Source organism: Solanum tuberosum, unplaced genomic scaffold (genome assembly GCF_000226075.1).
Source record: "Solanum tuberosum cultivar DM 1-3 516 R44 unplaced genomic scaffold, SolTub_3.0 scf00410, whole genome shotgun sequence".
Taxonomy (NCBI): domain Eukaryota; kingdom Viridiplantae; phylum Streptophyta; class Magnoliopsida; order Solanales; family Solanaceae; genus Solanum; species Solanum tuberosum.
In genome coordinates, this window is record NW_006239326.1 from 513531 (window position 1) to 525518 (window position 11988).

Genomic DNA, 11988 nt, shown 5'->3' on the forward strand with positions numbered 1-11988 from the left:
CCTGACTTCTACGTGATTTTAATTTTTTATATTTTGACATCCCTAAATCGAAGTTTTGGCTTCGCCATTGTGTAAGCACATCTTTCCCTATTTTTATGGGTAGAAAAGTTATTTTGAATTTTGATAAACTTAGAAGACAATTGTGTATATATGAATGTAATGTTTAAAAAATAATCCCTATTTTTATACGCACCGACGTAAATTTTTTAACGTCTAGTTTATAAATCCAATTTGTCAAAAGTTTCCCAATTTTTTTTTTTTTTAAAGAGTTTATGATTTTTTAATTTATTTTTGTCTTTTAATTGTTGAAAAAGACTGTACCTTTATGTTCTTCCACGCCTATTAATATTTGGAACTTATCATTATTTCCAAAAAAGCATAATAATATACTATAGAGGAATTTATTAGCTGTCTTGAATCTATAGTTTCCTCCACCACTTTAAAATATATATTTTATATTTCGAAATTTCACTGTTTTTCCACTATTATTTAAAAATATTAAACATACAATTATAGAATCATATAATTCAAGTATTTAGAATCAATATCTTGTAAAATTTATGCGATTAATTATATTCTAACTTTTATTTTATTAAAAAATTATATTATTTTATTTATTATCGTTTTTTATAATAATTATAATTTGTTGCAGCTGAATCGAGGAATTTCGACAATAATCTCTATTTTCATAAGATTTAAATAATGTATATATACGTACATTCTACTCTTTTCATAATACTTACGAAATTCACTACATGTGGTGTTGTACAACTAAGGAAAGGTATATTTAGCTTTACTATAGAATATATTTTAAATAGTCGATTATGATTAACAACCAACATAAGACACCAACATCAAGATAAATACGTAAAACCTAACTAACCATAAAGTTTTACCATAAAGAGAGTAATGGTTGGTACATATCAATTTACCAATGCATGAGAGATGTTCTTTTATCACCGAAAGATATTTTTTGATAATTATGGTATTCGAACTAATTTATGTATATCTATTAATTTCATAAAATACTTGTTATTCATGTATGCAATTACACAGTTGCATAGATATCAGACACTTGATTAGATGAAAAGATTTTTACATCTTTAATTAGATATGCCTTGAATTTAATCTTAAAAATATTTTTTTCATTTAGAAGAAAACGCTTCCTTTAAATTACACGACAAGAATCTGAATCAATTAAAATAAGAAATTTTGAATATCATAGAAGACAATCTTTTTACTTTTAACCCAAACTATAGACAAATCTCTCAACTACTCAACAATGTTCTCATCAAATCAAGTTGGCACCCAAAGCAAAAACATCCATAATCCCAAAAAGAAAAAAGAGAAGAATTTTCCCTGTTGAAATAGTAAATGGTTGGTAAAAATCAAATGAACAATGCTTGGAAAGTAATGTTTTCACTTTTATTTACACAGAAAAGAATAGATGGTAGAAGTTTAATATTTGCATTAAATTAATAAATATAAACTTTTCTCGTTTAATCATGCTTAATTAATAATATATTTATTTATTTAATAAATTATTTAATTATAATAAGTTGATAAAATTGAATTAAATATCGAATACCAATAAAATTTTACAGAGTGTACCATACATTTCAATCGTTCATCAACATTCTCATCATCGTAAATTCTAGTGAGATGAATACAATATATGTCTTTTATCAAAGACAACAAATTTAAGCCCCCGAAATAAAAATACTCTTAATATAGAGAACACTTTCATATGAATCTGAGTCGAACATTAAAATTTAGAGTTCATAAATTTTAAATTTGTTATTGATTTATGATCGTCATTGTTATTAAGTTTACAATATATGGATATAAATTTTAATTATTTTTTACTATTATTTGAACTCGTAACTGATATCCTCCCTCCACCCACGACCACCAAATGAAAAAATAAAAAATAAAAATCAAACTTTCCTCAACTAATCCAAGTTGGCACCCCAAACACAACACGCATAATCCAATTAACACGACATTCTCTCAAGTTGTCAATTATAATAATTGCCTTTATTTGCATTTTGCCGTCAGGCATTAGGTTTCACCACAATATCGTACTTTGACTATCTAACCTATAAAGGCAAACAAACAAACAAACGAGCAGGAGCGGAGGTAGAAGTCCATACAGATTTATCAAAATTTAGTAACTTTTATTTGACTATTAATTTTTTTAATTATATATTTATTAATATTAAGTTTAATTCAATTATAAACATTTAATAAAATTAAAATTCTAATTTCATCTCCGCAATGAGAGAGACAATAATTGACAATGTCTAGTCTTGTGTGAGGCCCTACTCCGGACTCCAAATCTGAAAATCAAAACCACTTAACCCATACAATACTTTAATCATTAAATTCACACCACTTTATAAGGGAGAAAAAAAAAAGTAAAAAAATTTCTAGAATCCATACTTATAGAAAAACTCGACAACACATCATGGACACGTTTAAGCAAGCAATAAAATATAAATATACAATTGAAGGTCATAGCAATAAAAAATAGAATTATACACCATGTCCAAGTGGGTCCCAAGAGATTTGAAAAATATTTTCCTTTTATTTAAAATAGTAAAAGGAGATAGAGATCTCATTTTGTCGAAACACAAATATCAAGACAACTTAAAATAAATAAATAAATAATTTCTATTTTTTTTAAAAAATAAATAAATTATACACCCATGTCCAAGTGGGTCCCACTAACATGCTTACATCATCATCATTACTCAACTCTCCCCCACCTTTGTCCCGCCCACTATATAAGCCTTCTGTTATTTATTTTCCCTCAACTCATCTCTCATTTTCGTTTGCACAATTGCATTTTACATTTTCTTTCATATTACATCAAAAATGGATCATCAATTGATTTCGAGAAAGCGAATCTATGACGATTCGGTCGAATTAGAGATCAATTCCCCGGAGGTAAAACGACTCCGGGAAGATCTCTTAGACGATTTATACGATTCGGAATTTTGCACTCCGAATCACGATCTCGATTCCTTCATGAAGAGCTTCGAAAACGAAATTACAGCTTCACCACCGCCGGAGACTGCCGGAGTTTCGTCGGAGTCCGGCGAATCTCAGCCGGAGTTAGGATACCTTCTGGAAGCTTCTGATGATGAACTCGGACTGCCTCCGCCTATCGAGGCAGAGAGTGAGTCAGTCCGAGTTTGTACTGAATCCGTGGGACTCAGTAACGAGTTTTGGGGATTGGAGGACCAGATACCGAGTTATGACCCGTTTGATTTGGGAATTGTTGAATCGGATCATTATAGTGGCAATATGGGTGAATATGTTGGGTTAGATGGTTTATTTGATCATTCGGATCTCGGGTATGGGTTGGGTGATTTTCTTTGGAGACCCGAAACTTTACCCGCTCAATAGTTTAGTTTAGGGAAAGATATTGTAAAGGTTTTTATAATTTTTGTTTTTTTAATATACTATTATTTGATTTAAAACAAAAAGGAAGAACAAATTATAATATTTTCATTCCCTTGAAAATGTTAACTGACATCAACGACTTTTTATTTTATTTTTAAGTGTTAAGTTGATTCAATTATATAAAAAGTTAGTTAAATGTACGAAGTTTTTGCGTATATTAGAAAAAAAAATCGCACCTCAAAAGATATGTTGTAAATAGCGAGAATTGAATCCGCAATAATAGGCTAAGCCCAGTGTAGGGCCGTCAAAATGGGCTTAGCCCATGGGGCTGGCCCGACCCAACCCGTTGGGTAGGGTTGAGATAGAATTTTTCAAGCCCATTTAAAACTAGGGCTTATAAGCCCGACCCATATAAACCCTTGACCCTTGAGGCTTGATTGGGGCGGGGCCTGGGTCGGCTCATGGGCCAAATTTTTTTATTTGAGGGTAACTTATAATAATCTTACTAGTATATAATCTAATTACTTAAATACACACTATGTTGTAATATTATGAATCTTACCAGATTTTGGTACGTTCAAATACATGTACCTCGGAATATATGGACTCAAAATTAGGTTAATTTATCCAAGTAGATTTGCATGTATCTAGGATACATAGACAAAATTCGTGCCCTCGCTTCCCTCCCATCTTGTTTGTCACTCTCTTATCTCGCTCGCGTATCTGGTATGCGAGATACATGATAATTACAATAATTTTTTTGCTAGTATTATTGAAACAACACCATTGTTTGCCATATTTGATTTGAAAATCTTCTCATTTTCTTGATGTTATAGAATTATAAGTTTGAAAATAAAAAAATAAAAAAAGAAGGGCTAGCCCACCCCAACCCTCGACCCTTCTAGAGTTGGGTTGGGCTGAACATTTTCAGCCCCTTCCAAATGAAGGGCCGGCCCGCCCTAGCCCTTAAAATTCTTTGACCCGCGAGGCTTGGGCCTGGTGGGGCTGGCCTGACCCTTTTTGACAGCTCTACCCAAGTGTTTTGGCTGCCAAGTTTGGTGTTATGAACGTTAATTACTAGGAATATATTCTCTCCGTTTCATATTAGTTGAACATCTTATTAAAAATGATTGTCTATATTAAATGTCCACCATACTAAATCAAAACAACACCAATTAAATTTTTTCTATAGTACCGTTGTAATTAATATTTTTTTGAAAGTGTTTACATTTGTTTGTTAAATTGTCAAGAAGTTTTAATAGACGAATTAGTAAAATTATCTTCTTATTTATGATTTCTTAATATGCGTGTAAAAAAAAAGATCATTTGATATGACACTGAGAAAATATGTATGTTCCATGTAATAATTAAACTATTTAAGTATAAGAATTATCAGGATATTTTGAACTTCAAACATGAAATTCATGGGAAGATTAAAGTCGTGTATGAGATAAAGCTTAAATTCAATTTGAACATGTTTAATTGATTTTAGAGATTTATTATTAATTTTTTTAAGTAAGAGATTTGAAAATAGTGAATATCATTTCCTTCTATTTAAATTTTAAATGGCCATAGAAGATTAGCTCTTCTTAATACAAAAACAACTAGGTATTAAACTATTTTTTTTTATGATTTTGCCAACCATGACATGAATTGGAAAAGTGTGCTATAGTGATGCAATTTTTGATTAATTTGTCATATATCACTCTTAAGTCATTTTTTTAATTGAAAACATTAAAATAAATTAATAATATTTTTAAATAAAAATTATTAATTAAATAACCATCTGAATGATAACGATACAAGTTTATATTATGTTATCGTTCTCTAACTGAATTGAAAAAGAAAAAAGACAATTCAAATCTTTTTTCCAATTTTCCTCCACAGGCCTTATCAAAGTTGAGTGAAATGGCCACTTTTTGTGTCACTAATCAAAGTTTAACTCGTAACATTTCTCTTTTAAGTCCATTTTAAAAAAAAGATTTTAAGATTTTCTCAATTAATTTTTTTTAATCATGAAGTAGGATCATTACATTAATTAAATTTTATTGAAACTCGATGAAGATATTATTGTTTTTGAAATTTTTTTCACTTAAACTTAATACAAAAATGTGTGAAGTGCAATCATACATGTCCTTGAGCTTCATGTCAAAAGCCCAGAAGTGCCATCATTGGGGTAAAAATGTACAAAGTGTTTTAAAATGTATTTATGGAAAAAAATCAAATTTGAATACAACTTAAATAAATATTTCAAAATTAAGTAGTTGTACACTTGACCCACTTTTGTTATCCTAGTGAACTCCCCTGCATGCAATAATGTGATGGTAAGTTTCTTTTTATGATTCAATGCTCTCCGAATTGTGCACGAAGGTTTTCCATCACACGACTTGAAGTTTCAACCTTTACTATAGCAACAATCGTGACTATAAACAAACTCGTAGCTATAACAAGGAGTTACACTATGCTCTTTCGTGTCCCCTATGCAAGCACATAAATAGGATACTAAATTTAAAGTCATTAGTTTGCTCTTCATAAAAAAGAACTTCACTGTACTCAAAATTCACAATGAGAGAATACATAAAATGAACTAAGAAGTAAGAACAAAGTTAGAGAATACATTTACATTTTAATGAATAAGCTTAAGGCCTCTTATTGGAATTTGATAGCTGATCACCAATTTTGTCATCAAGAAGCTCTCATGTGATCGAGCTATCCATTTCCTTGCCGTTTAAGTGTTACTAAACTCTCTTTATAACAGTGAACCCCACAATCACTCAAAATTAGGCTTCTGCTTAGGCGTGGATGACGAAATTCAAGATGTCTCGTCTTCTTTGTTTTAACATTATAGGAGATCAATCGAGAACGTCTAGTTGCCAGAATTAGAGAGCTATCACAACAAGACTTAACAGATGAAAAACAATGAAAGATAGCAAATTTGTTCCAAACCCCTGGTTGAATCATTACCCATACATAAAAAACAAACAGGTCAACTTCGTTCAAAATGGCAATGGAATCATCAAGAATTATTAGATCTGCAGTGCAACTACGAATAGCATAATCATGTGGCGGCCCTTCAATCATTTCAAACACCTCATTCCCAAAGTTGAATGAAAGAAATTTGAAACCAAAGTTGAAATCGAGATTTCTCTTTAACATCCAATAATAAGATCCATTCAAATAAGTAGTACTACCAGAAAAGGTATCCACACATTCAACATTTCGATTGTCGTAGACATTTTCATGTTTGAAGATTCTCCATGAATCTCTAGAACATGAATACACAACTGCATTTTCATTCTTGTAATTATAGTAAATCACTTTATAGTCGTTAGTCAAGGGTCTAATCCAAATCCAAAAAAACGATTAAAACTAAAAAATGATTCGAACTTGATTCCGACTGTACTAGGAAGGTCTCTCACCTCCCTAGTAGCAGGATTCCACAATTGCACACAAGATGTCATTATTAATTTCTCTTTCCAAGAAAAACAAGCCATCGATAGAACCTAAGAGGTTCGTCATACCTTCAAAATTTTGGGGATTTACTTCATGTGTAGGAGAATCTATACCATTATCGGAAATGAAAGTGAGGGGAGGTAAATCATTGGGTGCACCATAATCATAAATCAAGAGTTGTGGGGGATTGTTCTTGCTAAAATTCAAGTGTTCACGGATAAAGTTAGGATTTTTGATAAGAGTGTACCAATTTTTGCAGACACATTTGAACCTCAACAATGACTTCACAGGCGATCTGAGTAAAATTTCCCTGATTGAATCTTCGAGAAAATCCCAACCATTATCATTGGTATCCATACCAATACAACCTCGATCTTTCCGTTCAAGAACACAAAAAAAGAAAAATCAATAAATAAAATAAAAAAATCGTCATTTTAAATTGTAGTCCTTTTACTTAATAATAATTGTTATTTGCACTAGTATTTTGTACCGTATTATTCTTACTGATTTTACTAGTACTTAGTTGTATGATACATTTTAGTCATGTAGATTTACCAAAAAAAACAAAAACAGCTTTAAAGAAAATGAAATAATAAATAAGAAGAAATGTGAGCAATTTGACAAAAGAATATTATTTGAATAAAGTCATCTTAGTACTATATTAGATAATTGATCTGCAGGGCGCAAACATATGTTTTTTTTTTCATTTATTTATTTTAAAAAAATTTAGTTGATATAAAAGATATTACCATTTTAATAAATGATAGTAGCAACAAGAAAATATGTTTGACTGTGTGGTACTAAAATGACCTTAATCTTTTTGCAAATTGCTCACATTTCTTCTCATTTATTTTCCGTTTCTATTAAATTATATTGTTATATTTTTTTAAAAAAAAATTCCATAACGAAAATGTAGAATAGAACTTATTACAGATAAAATTAGTTTTAGACTAATATGGTAGCATAATCTACAGTTAATTACTAGTATGGATAGCAATTAATTAAGATAAGGGATAAGGGTCTGAAAAATACCTCAACTTTGGTCGAATTTGCTGTTGCGATACTAAACTTTCATGAGGACCTATTAACCCCCGAACTATTTAATAGTGTATTTTTTACCTCCTGAACTATTTAATAGTGTATTTTAAATGTATATGTGTGTCCACGTGGACACATTACTATTATAATTTGCATTATTTTTTATGTCCACGTGAGCAAATATATATGTTTAAAATACACTATTAAATAGTCTACAGATAATAGGTCCTCATGAAAATTTAGTATCGCAACATCAAATTCGACCAAATTTGAGGTATTTTTCAGACCCTTATCCCTTAAGATAAACATGAAATTTTTTTCTAAATAAGTTGTTTAGATAGACTTATCATAGGTGCTTTTAAAAATTCTATAATGTTTAAATTAAATAATAAATACTGTTGAGCATTTATTTTTAAGTCAATTTAATAAAACTAAATCATAAAATTACGAATTTAACTTATAAGTCATAACTTAAAAGCTCATGCTATATAACTCGAGTCCCTCACCACGTGTCAGTTCAAAGGTGGGTTTAGATTTCATCTCATCTTATTTGCTTCTCAATCCACTCAACTTTTCAATTATACTAAGATAATTTCTTTCTTTCAATTTAATTTTTTCTTGTACGGATTTTTAAATGTGATCGTGTAAGATATTTTTTTCTAATATGGGTACCAACAATAATATTGGGGCTTTTCTGTAGATTTAGCAAGGGATATTCTATTGAGTTTGTCTCTAAATTATTATTACAATTTAAATATGTGTATAAATATTGGTGCACTCTTATCAATAATCCTAACTTTACTTGAACCATTTGACGTATGTGATCGTCATTTTAGGTACAAATTAATTAGATTCCATGACTAAAGATTATAAGGTGATCTATTATAACCACAATTGAATTTGAACTATTTGACATATGTGGTCGTCATTTTAAGTTCAAATTAGATCCCATGACTAAGGATTATAAAGCGATCTACTATAATCACAAAGATAAATATGCAGCGGTCTACTTATGTTCTAGGGATTCATGAAAAATATTCAAACATGACGTCGATGAAAATAAATATTGATTGTGAAGAAATTAAGCTTATATAAGACAACTAATTTATTTGAATCGATCTTATTATAAGTTATTTCACGAGTTATTCCACCATGTATATGAGATAACTTATCCATCACTATAGCAAAAAATTATAGGATAGATAATCTAAAAACTTGTGTATCTAATATCTTCAACCAAACGTGGGATAAAATAATTCACTTTCTTATCTTGAGTTTATTATACCTTATACATCATAGTATCATACTAAACTATTAACAATAAGAATATTTATGGACTAAACTATCGATGGGTGACATTTTTGTTCATTTAACATATTTTAAAAGACAATTTTGATGCTTTTTCTGTAGATGAAATTAGTAAATATGCTATGGATTATTTAATTACGTTGTGTACATTGTGGAATCTAGCTAACAGAGAGGTGAGGCACCTCCCTGCTGCCACAATTGGGTTTGAATCTTTTAATACATGCGATCATCATTTAGTGTTCGGATTAGATCCCATAACTAAGGATTATATCAAATGGAAGAATATGCAGCCATCTACTCATGTTGTAGGGATTCATGGAAAATATTCAAACATAACTTAGAAATAGATCAAAATACTAAGTGTGAACGAAGCTTTTATATAACACTAATGATTATCTGATGGAAGGGCCACCAGATGGTCACGGGGTTCATAGTTGGGCGGCAAATCTGATGTTGCTTGGTGACTCCATTTGCATCTTGAACTTATTCGACTAGTTTGTTTCTGATGTATGGGTAATGATCCGACCAGGTGTTTGGAACAAACTTGCAACCGTTCATTGTGTTACTCGCGTAAGTCATGTTACGACAACTTATTGATTTTGGTAACTAAAAGTTGTCACGACCTAACCCACCGGACGGTGCGGGCACCTACTCTAACACCTAAGTAGGAGAACCCTCAATTTCCAACTGTTTTAAAAGTGCGGAAAATTAAGAAAACTATAGATAAAAGGAACTTCATGAAGATTTCATAAAATAAAGAGTTTTAAACGATTTAGGTTAACTTGTAAAGTAATTAACTTCCCCCAGGATCTAGTCTAAACAGGTACAAGAGCTATTAAGATTACAAGGTATACATAATTAATAAATGACGCAACTCCCACCACACTGAAGGAAAAATAAAAGTTGTTGGAGATTGTCTTCGTCTTAACCTACGAAATATCATTGACCTTGCAACCAGACTATGCCAAACAAGCACATCAAGAGTAGTATTAGTACAACCACACGTACTGGTAGGCATCATCGGTCAACCCGATACCCACCGCATAATATAAAAAATTGACTAGCAGGAAACATGCAATAAAATCGTTCATTCCTCCACATTTGGATCTTCCTGCACTTACCGTTCCCAAATACTTTAACATATACTAGTACACTTGACTCTAACCCCATACTCGCTCCGTTCTTGATCATAACTTAACCATTCTATCTCTTAGAGGAGGTTTCAGATATAACTACTACCAACCCGGCCAACCCCTCATGGTACGCCCTTACTTCTTTCACGTCACCACTCAACCATTGACTCCATAGTACGTTCTATCAAGGCTTGTTAACCGTTTCAATAATAACCCCTTTCCACAGTAATTCGTAACTAATTAACATTTGCGCCATAACACCACCCCAATTCTCAACTACAATACACATGACCACCTCTCTAAGGTAACACATAGTAAAATCTGGACCCTTGATCTCCGCTTACTATACCACATCCTGATTTGGGCCTGACCATTCACAATTCATTCATTGACGAGATATACCTAATTTCCTTACGACACCCTAAACCCACGTGTGTATATATATATATATATATATATATATATAATTCACAATCTCGTTATCATTTCAGGAGCAATGTTCAATTCCACATTATCGATAACAAGTAGATATAAAAATATCAATCACAAGTGGTCTTCTCATGGAACCCACACCCAAACTGTTAGTGTGTCAGTACGTGACACTCGATCCAATGTATGTATATGTGTCAGTATGTGACACCCGATCCAATGTATGTATGTGTGTAGGTACGTGACACCCGATCCAATGCATGTATATGTGTCTGTACGTGACACCCGATACAATCATCACAATCACACCCATACTGAACATACTCATAATCATGCAATCAAGTATTAGGTTCATGGCATACAATTGTACATATTTCGTCTTTCCCTTAAGTTCGATTCATACATCTCTAATCCCATATATGTATGCATATAACGAAGCCATTAATAGGTTTATATCACACAACCAAGAAATCAACCAACACTTAACCCTAGTTCACATGATGAGGCTTCTTCCTACGACATACGTCTGATGTAACACCTAGAAATACATGTACAACCATCCTTTTATTCGGTGCACGAAATCCTACACATGAATTCTACCGTCAATTACCAATATACTATGCAGTAAATCACAGATTTATAACTACTCAATTAAATAAACCTAGCTTACCTGGGCACCAAGCAGTCACAGAGGGATTGTAGCTCCAATCTTGGCTTCCGAACGACTAGAAGGTGGATTTTGACCAGAAATCTGCAAGCTATCGACATCCTTCACTAAAAATCTCATTCAACTTCCTTCCCAAGCCTAGAGCAGTCTTTTTAGGGTTTTTGGGGTGATCCTCGCCTCTTTTTGGTGTTTTGGAAAAAAAGAGAAATTAAGACTTCACGTTATTTAAATTTTGTCCCGTCCTTCTCGCTTTGGCGCGCACTATCCCGCTGGAGAGCCGCCACCCTAGCGACATCTGTCCCGCTCTGGCGGGATGATGGGCCTAGTTTTCCTTGACGTTTCGCCTTTCCTAAATAACGACGGTTCGGGTCGTCACAAAAGTTTTCGACTGGTCTTGTATAATGTTAGGGAAAACAAGACAAGGTTTCTTGAATTACGTCATCCGAGCCTAAAGTAACATCTAGATGGAAATGGTTATAGGCTTTATTATCATAAAGAGAGCTTAGTAACAATTAAGACAAAACAAATAGTGGGCTCCATCTTAGTCGTTGT

The 11988-nt window shown here is 31.8% G+C and overlaps 1 protein-coding gene across 1 annotated transcript; it reads left to right on the top strand.

The window, feature by feature from the left end:
* Positions 1-2809: 2809 nt before the first annotated feature.
* On the top strand, positions 2810-3538 carry LOC102593092 (uncharacterized). Its single transcript, XM_006362501.2, has one exon. It carries the CDS (start codon positions 2878-2880, stop codon positions 3409-3411), a length of 534 nt encoding a protein of 177 aa, XP_006362563.1. The 5' UTR covers positions 2810-2877; the 3' UTR covers positions 3412-3538.
* The last annotated feature ends 8450 nt before the right edge of the window (positions 3539-11988 follow it).

Excerpts from the sequence above, each read along its gene's own strand:
- LOC102593092 (XM_006362501.2), top strand. The coding sequence starts at position 2,878 with ATGGATCATCAATTGATTTCGAGAAAGCGAATCTATGACGATTCGGTC.